This window comes from Sceloporus occidentalis, unplaced genomic scaffold (genome assembly GCF_023333645.1).
Source record: "Sceloporus occidentalis isolate IW3139 unplaced genomic scaffold, rSceOcc1.0.p SCAF_6, whole genome shotgun sequence".
NCBI classification, from domain to species: Eukaryota; Metazoa; Chordata; class Lepidosauria; order Squamata; family Phrynosomatidae; genus Sceloporus; species Sceloporus occidentalis.
In genome coordinates, this window is record NW_028316986.1 from 124495273 (window position 1) to 124522541 (window position 27269).

The 27269-nt window shown below is 41.0% G+C and overlaps 1 protein-coding gene across 7 annotated transcripts in view; it reads left to right on the forward strand.

Moving 5' to 3' along the window:
• The window catches only part of IMPG1 (interphotoreceptor matrix proteoglycan 1), a 131600-nt gene that overhangs the window by 76654 nt on the left and 27677 nt on the right, over nucleotides 1-27269 (forward strand). For all 7 annotated transcript variants that reach the window (XM_089530885.1, XM_089530886.1, XM_089530890.1 and 4 more), the window contains 4 exons: nucleotides 1413-1433; nucleotides 7835-8082; nucleotides 9257-9321; nucleotides 11438-11519. In XM_089530885.1, the coding sequence (XP_089387011.1) occupies nucleotides 1413-1433; nucleotides 7835-8082; nucleotides 9257-9321; nucleotides 11438-11519 (416 nt within the window). The remainder of the gene's footprint in view (nucleotides 1-1412; nucleotides 1434-7834; nucleotides 8083-9256; nucleotides 9322-11437; nucleotides 11520-27269) is intronic.

Here is a 27269-nt window from a genome sequence, read left to right on the forward strand (position 1 = left end):
TCTATAATAGCAATACATAGCAGTGTGTTCTTGGCTATTTCTTTCAAAGTGAAGAGAGTGGGAGAGTAAGGCAGTGGAAAACAAGTGTAGTTACTATGGAGCAAAGACCAATCCCTGGTTTCCTGGTCTTGTCACAGTTATACAGTAAGGCAGGGTGTTAATACTAGTAGGGAGGGTTGACAATATCCAGCACATCTTGGGTGCAACTTCTCTGGCACGCTGATTATTTTCTAATATTTTACTGAAGAACATAACCTCTTGCAGCAGCATCTGTTTCTCTGCCCCTTTTTGGTTTTGAAATGAGTGGTTTGTTAAGGTTCCTGAGACTGTATTTATATGCCTTTCATTTCAACACACACAAAGATTGTTCTGTTCGGAGAACATAAAAGAACTGTAAGTGAATGTCATAAAGGTGATTTTCTTTTGAATCACAAGTAAAGCAGAAACATCTGCTGTTGTCTTCTTCTTTTGGGGCATGCTGTTGCTTAGCATTTTGTGTAAACTTAGAACAAGTGGATTTAAGAAGGAGGAGGAGGAGGAGGAGGAGGAGGAGATAGTACCCTTGCATTCCACTCAAGCTTGCAACCAAGAAGCCAAGCTGCAATAACAAAGAAGAGAAGAGCTTTTAAGCTTAGCCAGATGTGATATAGTAAGAAGAAATAATCATGACGTTTTACCAAACTGATCCCCAGGGAGTCATCTGATGTTGCAACTATTACCTGAAGCCTCAACTAATTTTAATAAATCATTGCCAAATGGAAATGATATGTATGTTTAGGGAAGAGTGCTTCAGTTGCGATGAAGATTCTCATAGCAGATGGTGCATATTATTTATTTATTGGTGACATTTATATCCCGCCTCAGTTGGTACAGGCAAAGTTGTTCTCCTAAGGCAGTGGGTGTATGCATAGGCAACTAAATAACTCCATATTTGGCATGTAAGAGCCATGAGGCAAACAAAGAGAGGACAGTATTACAAAGTGTCACTGCAGGACATGGCCTCGAGAGAAGTGTGCATCGTCAGTATAATTATTAGGTCAGGTTACTATGGCCTCAATTTGAATGACAGCCAAGCCAAGTCGATCCCAGCTTCTTCATGGGCACGGGAAAGGAACAGATTAGCAGCCTCTGTGATGCAAATGGTGACTCTGGATGGGGAGGGGGACTGGACGAAAGAGGAGAAAACATCTAAAGAGCTTCTGTTTCATGGAAAGTTTGCTACAGGAAGGGGGTGGAGACAGTTATAAAGAATTGTAATGAGGGTATCCATTGAAATAGCAATGAGGAATAGTAAAGAGTATATCAGTAAGTTGATATGTTTTATAAATGCTTACTTTTGTTGAATTTTTCTCTCTCTCCTTTCCCATTTCTGAAATGCTGCAACTTGTCTTTCTTTAAATGCTGAACTGAAGACAGAAGAAGGAAAAAGATGGGTAATGTTTCCTGTTTGCTTAAATATATGATAGTCAATATAATATGAAATGTTCTGTAAAAACAACCGTGTCAAGGTAAAATAATTTTCCTAATGTTAAGATACATATCCTAGAAAGCACAGGTAGGCCACTTTACCCTAAGACTCTTGACAGTGTGTGCAGAATTATACTGATATGAACAGCAAAATAGACATTGGCCAGGTTCACATGTGATATTAAGCCACCGTTTTGTGCAGTGTGGATGAACATTTGTGTGCCTCAGCTCATGCTGAAATAGCAATAGCAAGTACATATCTATACTGCTTATCAGTGCACTTAAGCACTCCCTAAGCGGTTTACAATGTGTAAGCTAATTTCCCCCAATAACCACAGTTGTGACCATTCCTTGAAGTGTGGTTGAACAGGCACTGGAGCCTTTTTTCTGTTCAATCCTACCAAGAAGCAAGGAAGCCAAGAAATCTACTTTTATGGTAGGCTTTCCTGGCATGGACTCTTCACTGCCTGGCTGCCCATCCTCAGTTGTCTGCAGCCAGTTTGCCTGTCTTCTTGCGGAGGAAGAGAAGGAGGATGAGGCAGCAAGCAAGTGGGCAGGTAGTGAAGAGTTCATCTAGGAAGAGCTGACTATAAAAGAAGCACCAACACATATTCACCAGCCTTGGCAGTGGCTCTTTCGGAGTTCACTGCTGAGGCAGGGAGTGGGTGATTAGTGTTTCTGTTAAAGAAGCACCAATTCCCCCCCTCCCTGCTTCTTTTGGAACACCCTCTGCTCTCTCCACCATGGCAGAGAAATCCGAAAGTGCCGCTGCCATTTTTCTGGTCAGTATTACCATATTGACATCTCTATAAGTCAACCCATGATTCTAGGGTCAGTTTTTGGCATAAATATTTTGATTTATAGATTAGTATTTACAGTATTCAAAGAATCTAGGGGGTTTATTTGTTTGTTTGTTTGTTTAATTGCTTTTTTAGCAATAGGCAATGAAGATTGCCAGTTTCCATGTCAATGAATCAGTGAATCCACCCTGCGTTTTAGACTGAAATTTAAAGGTGCTATCCAAGGGGCTGAACCTGTTTTGGAAAATGGTTTCAGCAGATCTGATAGCTCCTATAAAGTTCAAACCAAACTCCAGAGTGGATACACTATCCCATTGTCATGGATAATGTTCTTTAAACCATGGTTCCTACTTTGTATGGAGCAAAAAGATCAAAACCAAAGAAAGCAAATCTAATTGTGAGTAAGTTCTCCTCCTTCTCAACAATACAGGAGGTGGGGCAGAAGGGGGAGGAGAACATGTCAACCCTGAACTTTGGCAGGGCTTGCATTTATATTAATTTGAAAATGCCTGATTCCCCAACCCCACCCCTTTTTTAATTATATGGTCACACACACACAAATCACAAAACACTTCTAATATACACCGTGTGTTCAGGTTAAGTTTACAAGCACTAACAATGAGAAACAACCAAGATAAATATATGTATAGACCTCCTTAGAACATGCGTTGCTAGGAAAGAAATGGATTTCCAGGCTACCTTTGAAATGGAAGGTGAATTCTCATTTGACTCACAAGAGGAATTGTTCAAGAGAAAGAGGCTGGTTTTTTCCCAGAGCTCTTAGGTGCCTACCAAGTAACTATTGATTTACAATGTATGATATAAGTCTGAATTATTTTTCAAGCTTGCTTTTTCTCTCTCAGCAACAGCAAGATTTTTGTCATGGAGTGCAAGAAACATAGCACATTCTAGTGTCTCCCCCTCCCTTCTGATGATTGCCATTGCAGAGAAATTTAAAACAAAAGTAATTAAGGCAAGAAAAAAGCCTAGGTATTTCTGTTCTAACTGAGAAGTATAGAAATTAAACGGCTTGACATTTCAATTAATGTAATTGCTTGTGAGACTGATATGATTGCAACCCTGACATGGTGGCACATTTCATACTGTTCTACACTGGCTGTTTAATCTGGGGCCAGTCCACACCATTATGCCCTGGACTGGCCTCAGACCAACCACAGTAGCAACCACATGCTGAATCTGTTGCAATGCCACATTGTGCACACAGGCCAACCAGGCCAACACCACAATGGCCCTACTGGCCCATTCTCTTGTCTCTGGTACCGATGCTGGCACTGCCTTGCTGACCAAGCAACTCCCTGAAAGATACTGGCTGGTGCCATCACTTTTGCTAAGATCAGAACCTTAGACTTCCTTAACTTTTAAAAGAAGTCTTGCCACTTTCCTGGAATCCTTTATCTGTATAAATCATATTTTATGGCTGGATATGATTATTTAGTGGTTAAAATTATCATATTCACTCTTTCCTAACAGGACCAATACAAGGAATTTAGCTGCATAAGGTCACCTTAATGAAATTGAAGGTGCATTGTACCTCGGCTTGCCATATCCCGCCTGGGGGGCGGGACTTTCCCGGTTTGGGGCGGGTCCACACAGTCCCGCCCCGGTTTGGCCCCGCCCCCGGGACACCCCCCCTCCCAGCGAGGCCCTGGAGGCTGGGGCTTGGGAGAAGCTGTCCCCAGGCCCCTTTGGAGGCCGTGGAAGCGGCTCCGCGATTGCGGAGCACTCCTCCAAGGCCTCTGGGGCTTGGGAGAAGCTGTCCCCAGGCCCCTTTGGAGGCCGTGGAAGCGGCTCCGCAATTGCGGAGCACTCCTCCAAGGCCTCTGGGGCTTGGGAGAAGCTGTCCCCAGGCCCCAGGGAGGCCTTGGAAGCGGCTCCGCGATCGCAGAGCACTCCTCCAAGGCCTCTGGGGCTTGAGAGAAGCTGTCCCCAGGCCCCTGTGGAGGCCAAGGAAGCGGCTCCGCGATCGCGGAGCACTCCTCCAACGCCTCTGGGGCTTGGGAGAAGCTGTCCCCAGGCCCCATTGGAGGCCCTGGAAGCGGCTCCACGGTCAGAGCTCCGGCTGCGGGGTCCTCCAAGGCCTCTGCAAGGCCGAGGAGGAGGCTGCTTGCCACTGCGGCGATGGCCGTGATGACAGGCGGCCCCCACGCTCCTTCCCGGCCTGGGAGCAGGCCGAGGCTTCCTCCCAAGCCGGGAAGGAGAAGGAGGACAAGGTTCAAAAATGTGGGACCTTTTTTTTAAATTTCCTGGCCAGGAAATTTTTTTTAAAAAGGTCCTACATTTTTGAACCTTGTCCTACATTTGTCCCGGTTTGGAGGTCCTCAGCTATGGCAACCCTAATTGTACCCCAAGCCAGCCAAATTATTTTGGTACAAGCTGCAGAAAACCACTCCAGCCCTTTCTTTCCTCCAGCTTTCTCTAACATAAGATAAATTGGAGCCCTTTCATGATGCCCAAAACCTGCTGTCTTATTCAGCCTAAATTTAGGGCTGTTTCCTATATTGGAATTTACCCACACTGAGGTCCCACAGAGGAGATGCAGTGTAAAAAGCAGAAGAACTACAGCATGTCCCTTGTCTCCTCTCCCTGTAAGCCACATTTGTCATGCTGCCCACCTCTGACATGATCATGATCATACAGTGGCCACTGGAGAGCAGGGGAGTCTGAGAAGATTTTGGCTACATTCCTATAGCCAAATGCCTGAAAGTGAAAGCATTATCTGGGACTCCCAAAGATCCGAGAAGATGGTATAATCATTATTATCTGTCTATACCAGGATGTGCATGTGTAGAAGGCTAGGAGGGCTCATTAATGTCCTCTTTAGAGTGCTGCACCTACCCTGCAAAAAAAAATTAAAAAATACTTCATGGCATTTCTGCCATGTTTTAGGCCTCTCTGTGGCATTTTATGCTCAGAAGAGGCCATTTTTAAACAACAGGAAAATGTTCACATCTTGGTTTGTTTGTTTTAAGGCCTCTTCTAGGTCTAAATTGGTCCAGGGCTCATTATGTTTCCTAGAGGACATTTGGTAGCAAAAAAATTGCAAAAAATATCTCTCTTTTTTATATCTTGGTGTCCTTGAGGACCAGAAAACAGCCCTGGGTGCCACATGCAATCCACAGGTCGCCCCTTTCCCATCTCAGGCTACATGGACATAGCCAGACACTTCTCGAACATCCCCAGCTCTCCACCAACAACTCTGTGGCTGTGTCAGGGGCAGGCAGCAAAAAAAAATATGGTCTTCTGCAATGACCAAGAATGAGTTAAACAGATATAAATTAAACTGAGACGCTGTATATATAGGCAAGGAAGCGCCGCACCTCTTTGCTGCAGAGCGTTGCCTCAGAAACCAAATGGGGCAACAATGCTACGCAGGAAAAAAGGAGCTACCTAGAGCGGCTTCTTTTTTGTGCTGTCATAAGGGCTGCAATGCAGCCCTTATGACGGCTCTTCTGCCCACAGGCGTGTGGGCGCTCGGGCTTCCGCACATCATGTATGTGTGCCCCATGTGGGTGGGGCTGCGCAATTATGGCACAGCCCACATGTCATAGGGCTTGGGAGCGTGCGGTTGGTGTGCAGTCCCGAGCCCTACTGTTGCTGCCAGGACACCACTTCCTGGTAGTGTGTACCAGGCCTAACAGGAGTCCAGCCATTGAATAGCTCTATTATCCTACTAGCCCTCAATTGGCCTGCAAAACTGGACCAGCTGCCTAGCCATGCTCCATGGTTTTGACTATGTGTTCCCTATTCTTCTTTTGCCCCCCCCCTTTTTTTTTCTCCCCTCTTTTTTGTATTGGGTTTCTAGAACTTCTGTGCATTTTTTTGCATCTGGAAAAATAAAATTTAGTTATAATTAAAAAAAACCTTAGTACTCATGTATTTCTTCAGCAAGGCAGATAGAAATACAGTTGCATCTATTTTACTGCTGAACTGTCACTCTTTAATCTGCATCTAATTATTACAATTTATACACAATTTATAAACAATAGCTCCAGTTTAACAAAATTACTGTAGTAACTGAGCCAGATGCAGAAAGTTTACTTGGTATGGGATTCCCTGTTTGCTGGGTTTAACAACAACTAATAATGGAAGATGCATGCTTTGTCACTGGAAGGACAAGCTTTCCTAATGTTTGACAGCTGTGCCCCCCACCTTTAAGCACTACTAAGTCCTTTTGTGCTTAAAAGGTGCTCTGCCCCCAGAGAGATTTTTTATTTCAATCCCCAAAATATCCCAAGGAAGTGATGCTGGAGAGGGAAGAGTTCCTATTTACTTACTTACTTACTTACTTACTTACTTACTTATTTACTGGTTGTACAGTAGATGCTATCATGGTCAACAGCCCAAGCCATTTTGCAATGCAGATAAAAAAACAACAATGGATGTACTGAAAAGAGAAAGATTTCGGGGAGGGAGGCGGATTACTTCCCCCAGTAAAAACAACAAATATATTCAAAATAGTGAAGGAAATGTACTGTTTCAGTTTAGAAATTATTATTTGGGGGAAGAGTTCTACACAGATAATCAGTGTTTTTATGCTTCATAAATTGTTTTTTTTTTAAACATTTTAAAGGGGTTTGCAGAGGGACAATTCTCTCAAGATGTCTTCCTCTTTATCAGCACCTATGTCCCTGCCAAGTCTGTCAGGAGAAAACTATATCTGTATTTATATTTTGTCATTATATTATATAATGTGTCATGCTGTATAAGTTAAATGCCCTTTCACCTTGTTGTGTAGGTTATCTGGGGAAGAACTTGCAATAGCATAGTCAAATTGTAAGACTGAGGTGAGTCATACAAGACCTTCTGTAAAACTGAATCAATGGCAATGGCTTCTAACCTGTGCCTGTCACCATATGTGCTGTGACTAGATTTAATACAGAGACCAGGCTGGAAGTTGTTGTTTCTTTTGACTACATAAATCAGCAAGTCAGCTACTAAAATAAATTACCTAACTATAGAGAGTTCTACCATGTCTTTCCCCATTGCTGAACCAATCTCAATGAAGTAAGTACTAAGGACACATAAAAGTATATGCCAGAATCCTAGCTGGGAGTAGAAACACGATCCACTTTGTACTCCAACTGGAAGCTGAACAGACCTACTTTGCCTGATCTTAAGATGGACTGAGATGGTATTTACATGGGTTTTCAGTAAGACTATGTAGGCTTATTGAATGAAGACCAGTTACAGATCTGTAACTCTAGCTTATGCATCTGTAACTGCAATACTGAATATCAGTTGTAGATATTTTGCTACCTATGGCAAAAATAAAGATAAGCTCTTCATTTGATCTTCATAAGATCTTCAGTGTGGAATGTTATTTCCACACTGGCTACAGAACAAAATCTTCCACCACACTTGAAGGATGCAGGCTAGCTGAGGGTGTGTGGAGCAAGTGGTGTGCACCACACAGTTCCAGCAACTTGCAGTTAATTGTCTCCTCCAGTGTCTGCTGCCTGAGGCAGATACCTCTCCAGCACCCACCTGGTAGAGTAGACCCTGTTGAATCATTTCTGAAATACCATTTCCTTCTTCATTCACTACAGGTCAAGCAGCACCGTGGCACGGTATGTTGTCAACTTTGAGAGAGATGAAAGTGAAGTGAAAGGCCTTGCGGATGACATCTCAACTATTGGCTCCAACAAAGTTGAAAATGAAAAAGTTCCCCTTAGTACAGAGGGGGAGATACCAGCAGTCAAGCCAAAAGTGACAGAACTTCAGCAGATGGTTGCCATGGCACTACAAGAAGATAAATCATTATCCATGGACCTTGGGACGCTTCAGTTTACTGATGGTCAGTTGGTCAGATTTTGGCCTTTGTGAACTAGGGGCTCTAGACACAGAACATGGATAAGTGACCTTTCAGAATCCCCCAAAATCCTAAATCCTAGGCAGCATAGCCACCAGTGGCCAAGCTGGCTGGGGGGTTCAAAAAAGTGTCTTTTGTAAGCTCTGCTAATATGCAGCTTCCCTGCTGCCCGGGCTATCGGAAGCCCACCAAAGGAATGGGATAATCACATGGCTCCTGGCTACGCACACAACGTGACTAGAACTAGAATTGTTTGACTATAGGATTTCCTGCCTCAGAGTGTGATGGAGTTTCCTTCTTTGGAGATTTTAAAACAGAGGCTGGATGGCCATCTGCCAGGAGTGCACTGATTGTGCCTTTCTGCATTGCAGTGGGTTGGACTGGATGGACAGGTCTCTTCCAGCTCTGTGATTCTGTTATATTTTTCCCCTCAGAAAACGAGATTGTTGTTTTTCTCATCCCACCCACTCACCTCATGAAAGAAAGAAAGGTCATTTCATAGGCTTTTCTCCAGTTTTCATGGCAAGTGACATTCCTCCCACGTGCCCATAGTGGCCCAGGATGACACTGTGAAGGATGCAAAAGGGAGTCCAGGAGCCTTTTCACAAATTATAGCACTATGATTACTTTATCATCCATAGCTCCATCCTGTGGAATCTTGGGATTTATAATTTACAGAATGGTGTTTAGAAGCAGGCAGTTTTTGTTTACCAAATTACAAACCCAAGGATTTGTTTTTAGTTTTCAAGGATCCTCTGATGTGCAGCAGAGATGGGCTGCTGAATAGACCTCAGTTAGTCCTCAAGCGGTCCACTGCCTAACACATTTGCTGTCCTTTTCTTCCTGGAACTATGGATGTTAAAGTAATCATTGTGCTATAATTTGTGAAAAGGCCCCTGGACTCCATTTTTGCATCCTTCACAGTGCTCACAGTGTCATCCTGGGCCACTATGAGGATGTGGGATAGATGTCAAAAGAGACTTCAACACAGCAGGAGTAAGTCAGGGGTTTTTAGCAGTGCAGTAAATTCAATGGTTTAAGTTTACCACTCATCATCTGATAGAGCATCACTTTCAACACTTTGGTCAGTAATCAGCTTATTTGTACATAACTTAAGTGGGTTTACAGAACAATGATCCTTTGTGTTTGTCTCTAACAGCAGAGCTTAGGCCATCTAGTGACTCAGACAATATTATCACCGATGCTGTGGCTGGACTTGGATTGGTGAGTAAATGTCTTCATACCTTTTCCCCCACAAGGTAAGCTTTTGAAATATACACGTCTGTCTCAAGAGCACAATAAAATCATTACAAACAAAAAACTTTGATTGTAAATATGATTCACATCCCAGAGACACAGACAGTGGTCTACAATGTTGTCTTTGAGAAAGGACACTACTTCTTCTCTTTTATCTATACCTTCTTTCCCTTCATCTTCTCTCTGCTTTATTGTTATTGTTTACTGCTGTTATTTTTACTAATAATCATTATTATTTTATTCATATATATGCTGCATTTTAATCATTATTACTTTATTCATATGTATGCTGCCTTTTCCCTCATTAATGAAACTCTAAGTAACTTACAAATGACTAAAAGCAGCACAGATTAAAACCATATAAAAATTAGTGTTTATATAATGTTATTTTTGAGTGTGTGTGTGTGTGTGTGTGTGTGTGTATAAACAATTAACTGTCTTTGGAATTAAAGCAATATAAAACTTATTAAAAGACAGAATATAAAAATCAATATTATTATTTTATTTAAAGTAATATATTGTTATCCTAATCAATGTTATTGCTTTATTATTATTTTATTCTATATTGCAATTTTCTTACTTTTTTAAAAAATATATATATTTTTAAAAAGGCCTTGGCGGCCACATACTTCTGTCCCAAGGGTCTCTCCACATGCAAGTCTCCTTCTATCTCCTGCTGTCTCTCCCCTACTCTTACCTCCAATGGCTTTGTGGATTCTTGCTTTGCAAACCTTTATGTTCTATTTTCTACTGATTTTCATTACATGCTCATCTATCCTTGTGTTAAAAAACAGAAAGTGGGAAGAGAGAGCCATCAGGTTTTTCTTCTTTTCCTCACCACTTCACGATTTTGTGAACCTATTGCTCATTCCAAAAGTTGTGACACCCACATTTATTACCAGGGGGCAGGTGGTCAAATATTTATTTCAATTGGCTGTCTGTAACTTTTTGCAGAAAAAAGAAAAATGTTTTCATGACACAGGAATTTCTTTTTATCCTATGAAACTACTTTGCAGGATTTTAACTCTTTTCTTCCAATGGATATGTGTCTGTCTGTACATATGTAACTCACAACTGATCTTCATACTTTTACACAGAGACAACACCTGGGACCCATTCACACTACAGAATTTGAGTGTTATGATTCCACTTTAACTGCCATGGTTCCAGTCTATGAAATCCTGAAACCTGAGATTAGGGCAAAAGACATTTCAAATTCTCAGCCAGAGCAGTTCTTTAGTGCCTCACCAAACTACTAGTCCCAGAATTCCATAGGGAGCAGCCATGCCAGTTAAAGTGGAACCATAGTGCTATAACTGTGTAGTGTGGAAGGACTCCTGGTTTACAGCAGCACAGGATGTAGAAAGCAAAGCTTGGTAATATTACTAATCATGCTGGCTGGAGGTTTCAGAGTTATAGTTCAAAACCATAATGTTTTCAAGTTCTTTTGGCACTCTAGAGCAAATTAAAACTCCTTGACAAATTTAGCTGCTCTATCTATCTAGGTTTATTTACAGAATACGTATGTTACCTGTACATGTAAAGCAGGGGCAGGAGTCATGTAGTCCTCAAGATGTTGTTGGACTATAAGTCCCATCAGCCTTAGATAGCATATTCAGTAGCAAGGAATGCTGGGAGTTACAGTCAAAAAATATCTGGAGAGCCATGTGATTTTCACCCTGACTGAAAGCATCTGAGTCTTAAAATAATGTATGATGTGGCCCTTATTTCTAGTACATTTAAGTGAGTATTAGCTGCTGCTCTTTGCTCTCTACTCTTCACTTCTTTCTTCTATTTTTCTTTCTGGTAGACATCTGACGTACCACTGGTTTATGCAAGTCCAGCAACAGTCACAGAATCTTTTAATGAGATTGAGGATACAAACCTTATGATAGATTATTCAGTGCCCACAGTGCCTTTCAATGCCTTGGACGGTACTGGGGTTCCTCCTTTCAGACCAGGAGATCTTGATGCACCTCCTCCAGCAGATCAATCAGCCAGCAATGAGTTAATCCCAGAATATTCAGAGATGCCAACTGAACAGTCACTCACATCTGCAACATTTACTGCTGGTATCTTTCAGGAAGTTAGTGATCAGAAGAGTGAAGATGAGCGGATGCAAGACCAGATCTCTATCATAGACTCACAGATCCTCCCTGGGGAAGGTAAGGTGTCATGTACCTTGCTGAGCAGGAAATCCCTCTGCTATCCTCTTGAACAGAAGATAGAAAAGAGGTGCCATCCTTACATTTAGAATGTGAATTTACTTTCATAGGTGTAAAGTGTCTTCCCATCAGTTTTACTGAATTAAGGTAATAACAATGTTTCCTCTGTATAAATATTCCAGAGCCTTGACATAAAATGATCTCAGTGAAAGTTGGAATATCCTGAAAAGGTGAGCAATTATAATTCTCACCATATAAGAAATATAGTATGCATGAGTATCCACAAGTATGTGCACTAACAGCCTAATCACATGAGAAAGGAAAAGAGAAGCTGTGCTGGAGAGTAATGCCTTTCTCTGTGACTTACCACATGACGTTGTAGTGCTTCAGTTCTCTTCCCATGGGAGACAGTTATCAAAGCATGTCTTTTGTTGTATTGATTTTTCTGGCTTTAAAAAAATGCACTTTTACATCCGTCTACCATGAGAAGAGAACTGAAGTGTTACAGCATCATGCGGTAAGACACAGAGAAAGTCCCTCCTCTCTAAGTCCATTTCTGCTTTGTTCTCTTGTGCAATAAGGCAGACAAAAATGGTGCTCCTCAGCACTAGACGGGGACAGCCTGGCGCTGGGTGCCGGAATGTGGCCTTTTTGAGGATGCATTGGTGTGTGATAAAATCTGTTTTTTCTCGGTCACACGCGCCCACAAGCATCCCCTTCCCGTGCCCATAATGGGGGGGGGGGGGATGGGTGCAATAAACTTTTAGGTGTGTGCAACCAATTCAGCTGAACTCTAAATAAGGGAGTTACAGATTTACACAGAGGTTGCACAACTTGTGACACTGTGAAACCAAATGCACAATTGAATGTGGATGCATATGTATCTGCAATGCCAGACAATAATGTACCGTGGTTTAATTGGGAAGCGATACATGCAGATAGGGATTCTGCCCATTATCTTCTTCAGCATTTGTGAAAGAGCTAGGGTGAGAGGGATCTAAGGTTACTTATTGTTATTTGAGTTGGTTTTACTGACTTTCTTTTTCCTCTTTTAATTTCCTTTTGTTTTGTTGAATAGATTAGCTTAATCTTCTGTTTGCTTTTCTTGCTAATTTGAGTGTTAACAAGTCTCTCTGTGTTTTCAAACTTATTTTCCTCAAGCTGTCTCTACTTGTTGTTACTTAGGTGTTAAATAGAAGGCAGGTGGTCTGAGACATCACAGAAAATCAGAGCATTGTTTGGGGGCATTTTGATGTGAGACTGGATCCCAGGGGTTCTGTCTGCCTTCACTGCAGGCAGCAAATGAGTCAAGCTAAAGTAGATTAGAATATCAGATGCTTACTACAACACTTTATGAAGCAACATCAGACAATCTTGTTCAGGGTAGAGGCCGAAGAAAAGTTCCAGCTTCAGACAGTAGGGGAAAGATACATAGGGCAGAGACAAAGTGTGAGGTGTGAATTCACCACTAGCACTTACTTTCTCCATCCCCAAGGTGAAGAGCCTTAAGCAGGGAACTCTGGAAAAGATATAATAGAGGAAATTTAGAGTTCATGAGAGGAAAGTCTCCAACACCAGCCCAGATTGCTAAATAAACACACACACATATTCTACTTCCTTATGCTGAAGGAACTGAATTTCACTAATTGCATTGCTGGCAAATGAAACCCTCTCTTCAAATATGTAGTCATTTTATTATCATTTTGAGTATCAGTACGATTCTGACTGTCATTTATCTTAGGTAAAAATACAATAGACATGGCTGACACATGTTCCAGAGGAATAGTGTCAGGATGAAAGCAGCGTGAAATGCCAAGGCAGTGGTCAAGAACAGCTTATAATGTTTTTTTTCCCCAAAAACAGCAGACTTTAGAGTTGCCTATCACAAAAATGTCTTGAGCTACCTTCCTGAAACTAGACTGATTTATCTCCTCTATAAGGTCCAACGTGCCCTCAAATGTTATGTAAATGTGTTAAAAACATACATTAAATTCTGTGATGCAAGTCAACATGGGAGGACTGATGATCTAGATCCCCAAATGTCAATTCTGATTTGGAATCTGAATCAATAGAGACCAAACCATTCAACCAGGTTCTAAATTAAATCAGGAGCCTTGTGCACAGCCCCAGTGAACAAACCCATGTCCAAGTAAAGGAGGTCAATAATTGAGGGTGGACATTAGATCTTTGGCCAAGTTGCCTAATTTAGGCACATTTCCAGCTCATACATTAAGTTACTGTGGCCCAAAACACATGGACCAAAAGTTCAGGCTTCAGGCCACATTGGGGGCATGACATTTATACGATGCATGCCCTGAACATGGCCCGAATCTATATAGAGAGCGTGCCAACTTGGAAGAGCCGGAACAAAAAGGAGCAATGAAAAGCTACTCCTGCTGGCTTCAGAAGTGGACCTGTGTGGTCACCACAGTCCCGGCACGATCAGGGTGGGAGTGGTCTCTGGCTGTCCCTTTTGACCCCATCTGCAAGACCCCTGTGTCATAACTTCTGCCTAGGATAGCTTTGAGATTAAGACAGTCATAACCTCCTGACCACTACTATAAGCATATCCAATTTTGGGAATTCAGACTTGAATACTTAGAAATCCTAAGATCGTGACAAAAAAGAGACACAGAAATGCATTTGGGGATTTTGTTAGAAATATTATACTTCTTGCATACATTTGACAAATGGGTTCGGTGACCAATTGGTGTACTGTGGAAGTAAGCACCTGTCTTTGAAATGTGGAGAAAAAAGAACTTATTGATTCAATACTGGCCCTTGGTTTGACAGATGCTTAGTATGTATTCCACTTCATCCACTCCAATTAGTGCAGGAGACAAGCAGGCCCAACATCTTGTAAGAGTTTGGTTTCTGTAGATAAGCCAGTGCGTGAGAACTCTCCACACTGAACTGGAGAGAAGATGGAGGTGTCAGGAATGCCAGCAGTGTGAAACAGATGCAGTATCACATCTGGGGAAGAAGAGGGGGCAGCGGCAATAAGACAGTACTGGCCCATTGGCAATTACCCACCCAATCCACTGGGCTTCCCTGGAGTGTCTTATTGTTATGAACAAACAGTGTTCTCAGTTTTCTGGAAATTAGTGTATAGGAAAATTCATTTTTCTAAAAGGTAACGCTAACTTCATGATCAGTTATGGATTTTGGTTTGTGGACACCTTCTTATTTGAACATTAAATGGGAAAAGTCACAGATGCCATTGAGATGCTGTCCTTAAGTTCTAAACATATTTTGTAGAATGGTTGGTGTGCTTATTTATGGATCATGCTGGAAGGAATGAGCTGCAGTTGCAAATATACATGAATCTTTTCACCCAGAAAGGAATGATTTGTCTAATAGATCCCAAAAAGAGTGTGTGTGTGTGTGTGTGTGTGTGTGTGTGTGTGTGTGTGTTTGGTAAGGCACCCTAGATGAACTGTTCATTTTTAAGACTACCTGATCTGCCTAACCCAAATGTCATACTTGTTATCTCTCCCCTGCTCCCATATATTCTGAAACCATGAGCCCAGATTAGTCTGTCTAAACTGTGCTGTAGAATTTTTCCAGACAGGATCTATATGCCAGCTTTTCTTCTTTCCTATAGTTGTGTTGAGAAGCAGTGTGTTATAATGATTTGAGTGTTGGACTATGACTTTGTAGACCAGGGTTTGAATCCCTGCTTGGTCATGGAAACCCACTGCGTGGCCTTGGGTAAGTCACATTCTCTGATTGTCAGAGGAAGGCAAAGGCAAACCCCTCTGAAAACATTATGATAGCCTTAGGGCTGTCATAAGTTGGAATGACTTTAAGGCATATAACAACAAAAAATAGTTGCCTTCAAATCTAGGATATTTATTTGGGGGTATCTGTGTTGGCCAGTTAGTGAAGTACAACAAAATCTACAAAACAGCAATACTTTTATTGGCTGCCAGAAATGCACAAATGCTTTCAAAGCACCATTGGCTTCTTAATCAAGCAAAAGATGTTTGAAAATCACACTGGAGAAGAAAATTGACTGTGGTAGAGTCACAATCCTACATTTTGCCTTTGCCTGCACTGAGATCCCTCTAGAACAACTGGGCTACAACAGAAACAACATATATAGGCTGGTGACTCCACCATCATCACCTTTCTTCTCTTGTATGACATTTAAACATCTTTTGCCTGATGAAGAAACCCCTCCCCCCCAAAAAAAGCTTGCTTCAAAAAGCTTCGAAAGCTTGCACAATGTAGTTTGTGAATTTTGATTGGCCAATAATGGTATCTTGTGTGTGTGTGTGTATGTGTATTTTGTATTTTGTTTAACAAATAGTTGTGCTGCTATATTTAATACCTTGCCTGTCTTGTTTTTTTCATCATACTGTGTGTCTGCATAGAGAATGCACACCCTCCCCAAGATCCTTTCGATCCTTTGAACCAAAGATTTAAGGTATCCCCTTTTAGAGAAGTAAGGAATGTGGCGATGTAGTGATTAAGATGCAATGTATTTTCTTAAAAGTATGAGATGTCCCAATGTATACATATGGAAAAGCACCAATCCACTGCACCAGAAGAGAGGCAAATTGCATGCAAGGACACCTTCCTTGGCCTTGGCCTGCTTATTTATGAAGAACCCAAGGTGAGCACAGTCCCTTACAGAATAAGGTTTACAGGGAGGTTGGAGTAGAAAACTGGCTTTTGTAGAATGTTAATTGCTTGTACAAGAGAAAGGGAGCCCAGGCACAGTTTGTTAGGGCTTGTGTGACAAAGGCTCTGACAGCAAGTGATGAAATGGAAGTTACACACTCTGGGAGCTGGAAGGGATCTGCTTTAACTCATTCCACTGACAACAAATTGACAGCAAGTCCCCGTACGGCTTTGTCTGAGATACATTAGCCTCATTTCCCTTATCTGACTTTCTGGTCTGGCAATGTATCAGGTAAAAAGGCTCCATCAAACTTTCTCTGTTCCCCACCAGATGTTTCCTCTGTCTGAGTACAGGCAGATGATAAGAAGCAGCTAATATTGCATGCCTCTATGCTCTGTACCTTTGAAAAGAATAAGAACGAATCCTTATTAGAAACCTTACATTTTGAACAAGATATCACTAGCCACTCCTGTAACCTCTCTCTTCCATATATTTGCCACTGACCCAGAACATGGAACTATAATTGATGCTGACCACATTTTATTAGTTTTATTCTGGTCGTTATAAACATCTGCATTTATAACCATCAACACATAGCAATCTGTTTAGCCCAGATGTCAGTGTAAAGATCAAAGCAGCATAGTACAAATGCCAGAGTATTCCATGCTTTTTCACCCTGCTGTCAGGGGCAACCCTTGATGTGAACACTGTCAAGAACCCTTCAGTCATGCTGCCCATTCTTACTCTGACAATTTCACTCTTTAGTGTAGCCTTTTGAAACAAAAGAAATCTGCATTTCTGGCAAGCGCAGTGGCCTGCAAGTTCTACAGATAAGAAGCATTCATCTGCACAAACTGATAGTTACTGGAGAATGAAGAGCTGTTCAAATAATGGATATTTATCAATAATAATTTGATTTTTCAAAGCATACATCCCAGTTTAGTCATGCAAAGGACCCCATCTCTTGCCACTCACAAAATGCTGAGCAGATCAAAACAAACATAATTTTCTTATAAACAACATGGGCATTGCCAGTGGATAAAGGCAGCCTTCAACTCTATCTCATTAATCTCTAGACATAGTCACAAATTTGTTTCATATTCCAGATTGGTGGATTTTAGTCATTTCCTTTGTTTTATTTTGTTTCAAACAGGCTGGCAGATTTTAATGGCTTTGGCTATTTAACCAAAGAAGCATAAGGGGGTTATTTTCAAGACATACTTTGGGAGAAATATTTTGCTGAGACTTTTGCTTCCATTCTGTTCCGATTTGCTTTTGATCTGTGAGTTTTTCGGGCTATGCGGCCATGTTCTAGAAGATTTTCTTCCTGATGTTTCACCAGCATCTGTGGCTGGCATCTTCAGAGAATGCTTGCCTGAAAAAAAGTGGGTGTATATATACTGTGTGAGCCTTGGAATGCAGGAATGATTTGCATGTGTATTGTACTGTGCTGATGGCTGGCCTCAGGCTGGGACACTAATGCAAAAGAGGATTAATGTCTGCTAATTGGTGATCATTATCTGCTGGGAAAGCCCCTGGCTCTGAGTGGTTTCCCATTTTCATTTGCTGAGTCCTTATTTTGCTATTCCTCAGGACTGGTAGCCAAACTTTGTTCACTTTAAGGGTTTCTTCTTTCTGGTTGAAATTATCCAGATGTTTGTGGATTTCAATGGCTTCCCTGTTCGTCCTGACATGGTAGATGCCAGCCACAGATGCTGGATGGCCATCTTTCGGGGATGCTTGGATTGTATCTGCCTGCATGGCAGGGTGTTGGATTACATGGCCCTTGGGGTTTCTTCCACCTCTATGATTATATGATTCTAGATATCATTGATATATACACAATACACACACACACACAAGCAGCCTTGGTTCCTAGAGACAGAGGAATCAGTTTTAGTTTAGCTCTTTTTCCCTTTTTGTCCACTGTTACATTTTTTCATTTTATGCCACATCAATCTGAATGAAAATCTATACACACATTTCTCACAGCACACACATTTTTGTACGCAGTATTGCCTGATTTTGCAAGCCATTTATACTGCTTTTTAAATATATATATACAGGAGAGAGTTCTTCTGGCTCCTGGTCCATTAGGTTTAATACTGCAGGAAAGAATTGGGAAAAAACTAACCACATTACCATACTACATTCTTATAGTGCAGCTATTCCACTTTTACTGCTCTGGCTGCCTCCTGTTGCATTCTGAGACTTGTAGTTCAGTGAGACCTAAGAGCTCTTTGGCTAAGAATCCTAAATGCCTCTCCTTAAACTCCAAATCCCAGAATGCAACAGGAGGCAGCCAGAGGAGTTAAAGTGGAATAGCAGTGCTATAGGAGTGCAGTGCTGTAATTTAGACTGTCTGCAGCCAAAAAGAAAAAGAAGTTTCAATGGATGACAAAAGAAACTCTTTGAGCATTTACGGGCAGACAGCAAGCAAAATTAAAAGATGACAAAAATAGGGTCAGAACCCTGAATGCCACTGTTCAGCATCTTGTGCACAGGGACAAAAAGAACTACTATAATAATGAATGCACAGAAGCAGAAGATGACAAAAAAAAAGGGAAGAAGAGAACTCCCACAAGAGCCAAGAAATCAAAGGGAAACATAAACCAAGAGTGGGAAAGCTATGCAATCATCAAGGGAACATTTTACAAAGACAATGGAAACAATACATGGAAGAACTATAGAAAAGAGAATCAATGAAGGATTAATTGAAGAAAGAACCGTTTTAAGATGAACCTACAATTTTAGAAAATGAAGTCGAAACTATATTTAGAGCACTTGCGAGAAATAAATCACCAGGAAAGAATGGCACATTGATAGAACTGCTCCAGGCTACAGAGACAGAATCTGCTCTAGTTACATCTAAATTTGGTAAACAAATATGGAAAACAAGACAGATTGGAAATATTATACATTCCAATCCTCCAAGAAAAGAGAACCGGAGATTACAGAAACTACAGGACCATTGCATTGATTTGCCACGCAAGCAACATGCTGCTCAAAATTCTATAACAAAGACTTCTGCTATATACAGAGTGAGAAATGTCAAATGTCTAAACTGGGTTCAGGACAGAAAGAGGCACGAGGGGTCATATTACAAACACATGTTGGATAATGGAGCAAACCAAAGAATTTCAGAAGATAATCAGCCTGTGCTTTATAGATTATAGCAAAGCCTTTTATTATGTTGATAATGAAAAACTCACTCTCAAATAAATGGGTGTGCCACAATATTTCATTGTCCTGATGAATAACATGTACTAAGAAGAAAAAGCTACTGTCAGGACAGTATACGGAGAAATGGAATACTGTAGTTTCCAATTGGCAAGGAGGTGAGGTATGGCTGCATTTTATCACCCTATCTGTTTAACATGCATCCTTAACATAACATTAACTTGTATCCTGAACAAAAAGCAGGATTAGACTCAAAGGAAGGTGTGAAAATTGAGGAAGGAACATCAACAGTTTAAGATATGCAGACGATATCATAATACTATCAGAAAATAGCAAAGAATTGGAATGTGAGCTGAGAAAATCAACAGAGAAAATGTAAAGGCAGGTGTGCAACTGAACATTAAGAAAATTGTGACATCAAATTATTTACATAACCTTAAAGAAGACAATAAAGACATTGAGGTAGTCAAAGTTTGTGTATACCTTGGCTCAGTCGTTAATTAAAATGGAGACTGCAGTCAAGAAATCAGAAGACTAGGACTTGGAAGGGCAGCTATGAAGGAACTAGACAAGATCCTCAAGTGTAAAGATATATCACTGAATACCAAAGGCAGGACTTTCCATGTATTTCCAGTTTTTATGTAAAGTTGTGAAAGTGAAGAAGATTGATAGGAAAAGAATCAACTCATTCAAAATGTAGTTCTGTGGGAGAGTTTGGTTGATACCTTGGACTGCCAAATAAATGAGGCATAGAACAAATCTGGCCTGAACTCTCCCTAGATGCCAAGATCACTTCATGGGAAGACATGACTCACTGGAAAAGACAATAATGCTTGATAAAGTAGAAAGCAGCAGGAAAAGAGGAAGACCACATTGCAGGTGGACAGACTCACAACACTGAACTTGTGGGACCTGAGCAGGACTGTTGATGATAGGGTGACTGGAAGGTCTCTCATTTATAGGGTTGCATTAAGTCAAAGTTGACTTGATGGAAGTTAATAACAACAATCCATGTCTCTCTATATATGTTGCTTTGAGGCTAGAGTGCTTTTCCACATCAATGGTTGAAACACTGGAGGTGGTATGAAATTGTTTTTACTCTACTGGTTTTGTGAAACAACTGCAAGCAATTTTATCAGCATCATTGCTATTAGATAATAGATTTTGGGGAAAAGGTACTGAAGCTGAGTTTCAGATTACCTACATTTCTGTGTTTGGATATTCATATTTTTCATTCGTATTTTTTTCCTGGTTTTACAGTACAGTGGGCCCTTGATATCAACTGGGGTTTGGTTCCAGGACCTCCATGGATACCAAAATCAATAGATACTTAAGTCCCATTACATACTGTGGCATAGTAAAATGGCATCCCTTATATAAAATGACAAAAGCAAGGTTTGCTTTTTGAAATTTATATATTTTTGGAATATTTTCAAGCTGTGGATAGTTGAATAAAAGATTCATGGTTAAGGAGGGCTGACTATGGCCCAGTACAGACGGGCCCTGGAGCACGTACTGATGACGTGCTAGGGTTGCCTTGGGGCAGCGCTTGCAGATGCCCCTTAACCCTAGCATGTCATCATTGCATCAAAATGGCAGTGCCCTGTAGAGATGGGTGCCACCATTGTTATGCAAGCATCACACGGCATCCGCATGGTGCCACATGGCGCTTGTGTAACGAGTGTGCCATTGGCACACTTGTTATGCCACCGTCACAGCATAAAAAGAACCTGCTTTTTGCAGGTTCTTTTTCTGCCAGTGGGAAGCCATGCCATTTAGTGGCTGCGGTTTCCCGCCAGCAGAATAACTGCCGTCACCAGCCCAGACTACATCACAGGTATGTACCGGGCCTATATAAGCTTTTTTTTCTGTACCTAAGAAAACTGATATTTGATTGCTCTAGAATGAAATGATTTTGTATAGGTTTGTTTCAGATACAAAGTCACAAACAACAAATAATTTATGTTTAAAAGAATAAATATATTTTGCAAAATTTAGTTGCACTCTTATCCAAAGAGGTACTAGCGAATTCATAGCAAAACCCTACACATGATTAGTCAGAGGTAAGTCTCACTGGGTTTATGGACAGCTCTGAATTTCACATAAATGTGCATTAAAAATACAGCCACTAGTCACTGTCTTGCTGTTCACTTTAGCTTATAGGCCCAAATTAAAAATAACTTTCTACTAAAAAGGTGTTGTGTTGAAAGTCCATTAACCAAGCCTGATAATACAACTTTTTCTCCTCCGTATTGTCATCACAAATATATAATTGCCTTCCATATTTCTGTTCTCTCTTTATCTCAAACATACACACAGTGCAGATAAATTCTCTATCTATCTAGCTATCTAGACAGATAGCTAGTCAACTTTTTATTCATTTATATGTTTCAGCTATTTATATCCATCCTTCCATCTCATTAATGCAGGGATGGGCAAACTGAAGCCCTAGAGACACATGGAGGCCTCAACCTAATTGCATACAGTTCTAGGCTTAATTTCAAAAGCCTTCTGCTAGTTATCAGTTCAGGCCTCTGGCAAGAGCACATTGTCCTCCTGGCAATCCACAGAGGACAGAGGGAGAAAAAGTGAGAAAGAAAGAGAATACTTTTTGAGTTCTGGTTCTGCCTACTACAAACTTCAGCCCCACCCCTCATCCTAACAGATTATACCCAGGAGAATGTGATCCTTGGAAGATGAAAGACTCTTCATCCTTGGATCAATATGATGACCAAAGCAGTTAATCTCACACCTAATGGCACATCTGGATGTCCCATAAACATCCATGCTTGTGACAGTGTAATTGTATACTAAAAGTCTCACCAGGAAGCATTCCTGGATATGTCTACTGAGATATGAGACCCATTGATTTTACACTTATAATCCCAAACAGTTTCCCCTAATGGTTTGATGTAGATATTAAGTATAAAAGATAATTTGAATCCTGTGGAAGACCTCTAGCCAGCTTTCTCCAACCTGAAGGGATTTTGAAGTATAAGTGCCAGCATGGTCAATGGTGACTAGGGTGACCTCCAGAATATTTGGAGGGGTGCTATAATAGTACTGAGCAGATGTTCCACCCCATCCTACATTCTGAAACCTACCCTCTAATCCTAGGGTAGGAACTGTGTGCCCTTCAGAAGTTGTTTGACAGCCATTCCCAACAGCACTTGCAAGCATAGTGAAGAATGCTGGGAGTTGCAGTTCAACATCATCTGGAAAGCTGAATGATTACCATCCCTACTTCAGGGATTGGATAGGGGTTAGAAACATTGCAAATTATACTCTCAAACCTTTCTGCAGATAAAGCAATTCAGAAGGACATTGTATTTAAAAAATACATAAGATTGCCGTGGAAAGGTCCAGCATTTTCAAGAGTGATGCATTCCCTCTGGCAGCTTCCCAGTTAATAGGATCCAAGGCTGTTCCTGAAATTGGGCTCCAAACCAGATTTCTCCTTTGTTAACCATGCATATATTTAATATACCTCTGACCTTTAGTTCTGAAAAAATAGCATAGATAAATGGAACAATTAGTAAGTCAATGCTTAGTTCACTTTCACATTACACAATTATAGGGCTATGATCCCACTTTTACTGTTATGGCTCCGTCTTGTGGAATCCTTGAATTTGTACTTGTGAGACTTATTTGGAATTTTCTGAGAGAGATCTCTAGTATCCCAACAAACTACAAATCCCCAGTTTCCTAGAATGCAGTCCTGACAGTTAAAGTGATATTAAAGTGTACCATCAAAGCAATCTTTGGAAGGAGGTCCCATTTAATTCCAAGGAAAATATGCTTAGAATTAGGGTGGAAGTTCAGAGTGCAATTAAATAATTTTACATCATTTGAATCGAACTTTACAGATTAGAAGCATTTGGCTTTGGGGTGTATCCATTTTAGTGGTGATTTTTAGATCAGTGTGCCATTTTTCATTTATGTTGAAATTTATCTCATTTACAATTATTTTCCCCAAATAAAGACATTTTCTTCCTATTAAAGACACCTAGAAATTTGTGTCTGAAAGAAAGATGGTTCAAGATGTTACAAGTTAGCCTCTGACATGTGAAAGTATTTAAAAGATATAATCAGAACTGCAAGGCAGGATATCTCACAACCAAATATATTTTGTAGCTTGTCCCCAACCCCTGGAAATGGGAGCAGGGGGTTGAAGCTCACTCAAAGGCTAGGCTGGGGAGGGGGCTGAACACCTTCTGAAATGATCAGACCCCAAGGATTGAGACCACCAAGGCTCCTGTGTAATTGAGCTCCCTGAGGAAAAAACAGTCAGATAGGCTGTCCCTGCATTCACTTAGTAGGACCTTATATCTTTTCCCTTTTCCTTGATATATAAATTAAACAGTTTTAAAATGTTCTTTTGTCATTGTCTTCATGTTAGTCATCTTGTTAACTGCTTTAACTGGTGCGATGATGATGATGATGATGATGATGATGATGATGATGATGATGATTGGCCTAAATACTGTTTTACTCCTGAAATATGTAAATACGTATTTATGTACTGAAACCATTAGATTTACCTGTGTTTTGATGCACCATTCAACAGAATGCCAGTGTATTTTGTGTTTTGACTGACTCACTGACTGCCTATCTTGAATTCCACCACATCTAAAACACTTCTGTGCTCTTTGAGTTTGTCCCATAAATCTACATTAAAACCAATTAACGTATGCCATGACTGAGTATTGTGAGTACATCAGTACTGTTAGGCTGGGTAATTGACGAGAAATAGGCCTTATAATTGGACTAGTACTACTGATATTATTTTCATTTTCTGATTCTCTGTTTGGTTTTTTCTTTTCTTCTCTTTTCTTTTTAAAGGAATCTGGGGAGCTTTCTAGACCAGCGCTTTGCGCCAGCCTGGATATGTGCTAGGATTGCCTCAGAGCATCCCTTACAGATGCCCCGTAACCCTAGCATGTACCTGCAGCATGATGTATACACGGGCGCCACCATTATGACATCACAGCCGTGCCACAGCGAAACAGCACGGCATGGGCGTGATGTGCTCTCACCACTGCAGGGGACTTGTGGTGCCCTTTCAGCGGTGCTGGAAGGAGCTCCGAAACAGAGCTCCTTTTCGCCGTGCATATCGCTGGCGCAGCGTTTACACAGCCGCACCAGCAATATGGAAGAGAAAAGGGCTGAGCGGCCCCTTTCTCTCTTTCCCCACAGCTGGCGGGGTGTCCTTGGGGCATGAAGCCCCAAGGACACCCCTTTCCAGGCCAGGGGAAAGAGGTGTTTTGCCGTTTCCCCGAGGCCTGGAGAAGCGGCAGATTGGGGCCTCTAGGGCTGCCGCTGCGTATGCCCAGGCCCCGATCCGGTGGGGAAAGGCGTGGGTGCAGGCCGCCTCAAAGGGGGGGTGGTCTGTATCCTGCCTCAGATTCAAAAGCTTTCATGGCCGGCATCCATAGGTTTTTGTGGGTTTTTCGGGCTATGTGGCCATGTTCTAGAAGTCTGAATAACACAAAAAAAAATGTGAATCTTCCTTTACAAAATTCTGGCACACTTTGTGCTTTCTCAGTTCTAGTCATTTCACTGTCTAATAAATACTGGTACCACAAAACTGTGTTTCTGAGAATTAAATTAGCATATGAAAGGATTTGTCATAATGTCTAATCTGTCATATAGCATACATTAGCAGATGGGAACCTCAGAGTTTAAGCATCTTATTTAGGATTTAATTTAGATTCATTTCTCTCCACTTAGAGAGAACATGCATTTTTGTGTATTGAGTTTGTCAGAATCTAGTTTTAAAACACTGCCAAGCAGTACACTTAAACTCTCTCACACAGAGAGAATATACACTAACATAATAATTTTCATTCTTTATCCCATGATACAAAAAGTACTAAAATGCAAATAACATTTCAGCTAGATTTTAGATATCAGTTGCCCATTTTTTTTGCCTTGTCTAGATATAATCTGTGCCTACTATAAACTTTTTTTTCATTTTGACAGAGTTAAATATGCTGAGAATCAAGTATCTTGAGTTTTATACCTGTTTTAAGGTCTGTCTTAGCTGTTTGGCTCTAAACTGCTCTGCACCTCTGGGACATTAGATCAGATAAGCCAGTATCATCCAGGTAGGCCAAGAATCTCTAAAAAATGTAGAAGCTATGCTTTCAAAATAATATTTTTGTTGTTAACTGACCCTGTGTATGAGACATCTCCAAGCTCCCCTGTCCTCCACAGCTCTGCTTAAGTCTTGTAGATCCATCCCCTTACCATCTTGTATGTGGTCTTCCTGTCTTTCTATCTTTCCCAGCATTATTTTCATAATGAGTCATGCCTTCTCATGATGTGGCCAAAGTACAACAGATTCACTTCAATCATCTTGGCTTCCAGGGAAATTTCTGGCTTTATCTGTTCAAGGACCCACATGTTTGTTTTTTTGGCTGTCCACAGTATCTTTAGCACTTTTCTCCAGCACCACACCTCAAACAAGTTTATTTCCCTCTCTTATCCGATTTCTTCACTGTCCAGATCTCACATTTGTACATGGTGACAGGGAAAAGAATGGATTGGACAATTATAACTTTAGCATTCAGTTATATATCTGAATGATCTTGTCTAGTTCCTTCATAATTGCCAATCCCGTTTTCAATCTTCTGATTTCCTGACTGCAGTCTCCATTCTGTTTGATCCAAAGTACAGAAAATCTTTATTTTGCTATAGCTGTATCCTTTCCCTCACAGGTTAAAAACAACTAACTACCAGGGGTGGGGATAGGAGTAGAAAGCCAGCAGAGGGAGTTGTATTCATATACCTTCTTATCTTCTATGCTGATATCCAATTGGACTTAGTAGCCTAGAAAATATTGAAACAAGAATGAAATTGCAAGTATTGACATTGTGTGCAGACAGTGACAAAAACAAGTGACTGAATTTGGCTTTTCACACCCAGATGCATCATGCTTGGGTTGATTTAATCTTATCTTAAATTTTCATGCACATTTGCTGGTCATGTTTTTTGTTGATGTCCAGAAGATTGAAGTTAGACACATTGCATATTGATTTCTTATGTCTAGTGTGATGCTAAAAGTGTGAGTTTAAAAACCACATCCTCAGCCACAAACTACTCAGCCAACTTGAGGCAAAACATTTTTCTTAGTATCCCTTTGCCTATCTTTTTATTATGGTATTAAGTAATCTCTGACTTATTGTTATCTTCTCCTGGAGCTTTAGACAGTGTGACTTTTCCAAGGCCCACACTGGTGGGTTCCATGGTTGAACAGGAATCTGATCTATGGCATCCCTAAGACAATCTTATCATCAAGCCTTTCTTGGCAAGATATGTTCAGAGGATGTTTGGCATTGCCTTCTTTTGATGATGTGAGAATGTGACTTGTCCAAGGCTACCCATCATCCTAATGCATTAGTCAAACAACTACACCAGCCTGGCTCTGTTTATGTCTAAGCAGACATGACCTTCACTTCATATATATGGCTCATGTGCTAGGGTTGTTGTTGTTAGTCAGGGGTGAGCAATGCTGTAATGGCCATTCCCTCCCCCTGCCTCCATCCTTTCTGGAAGGGGGAAAGAACTACAAGCTGGAAGATAACTTCTAATTTTCATTTTTTTAAGGTATATTTTTCATCTAAACCCAGCTGTGGGGGCTTCTTTTAGAGGAGAATCATGACCCTTCAGGGGGCCTTCTAGGGAAACAGTTGTCATTTATTTACAAATGATGGAGTGATATAGGAACCACAAAAAATAATCCCACTCCTGCTGTCAATGAAAGCCAGAAGATAATCTGAAAAGCAGATGGAGAAAAACAGTTGTAAAATGAACTGAAGAGTCCATTCTCAGTTGTTTAGCATAAATATCAGCCTAGTTGCTTATCTATAAGAGGCATTTGTTGCTGACACTCTCCCTCCACACTTTCTTAGCAAGCTAGACACATGTCCAAGCCCTAGTTG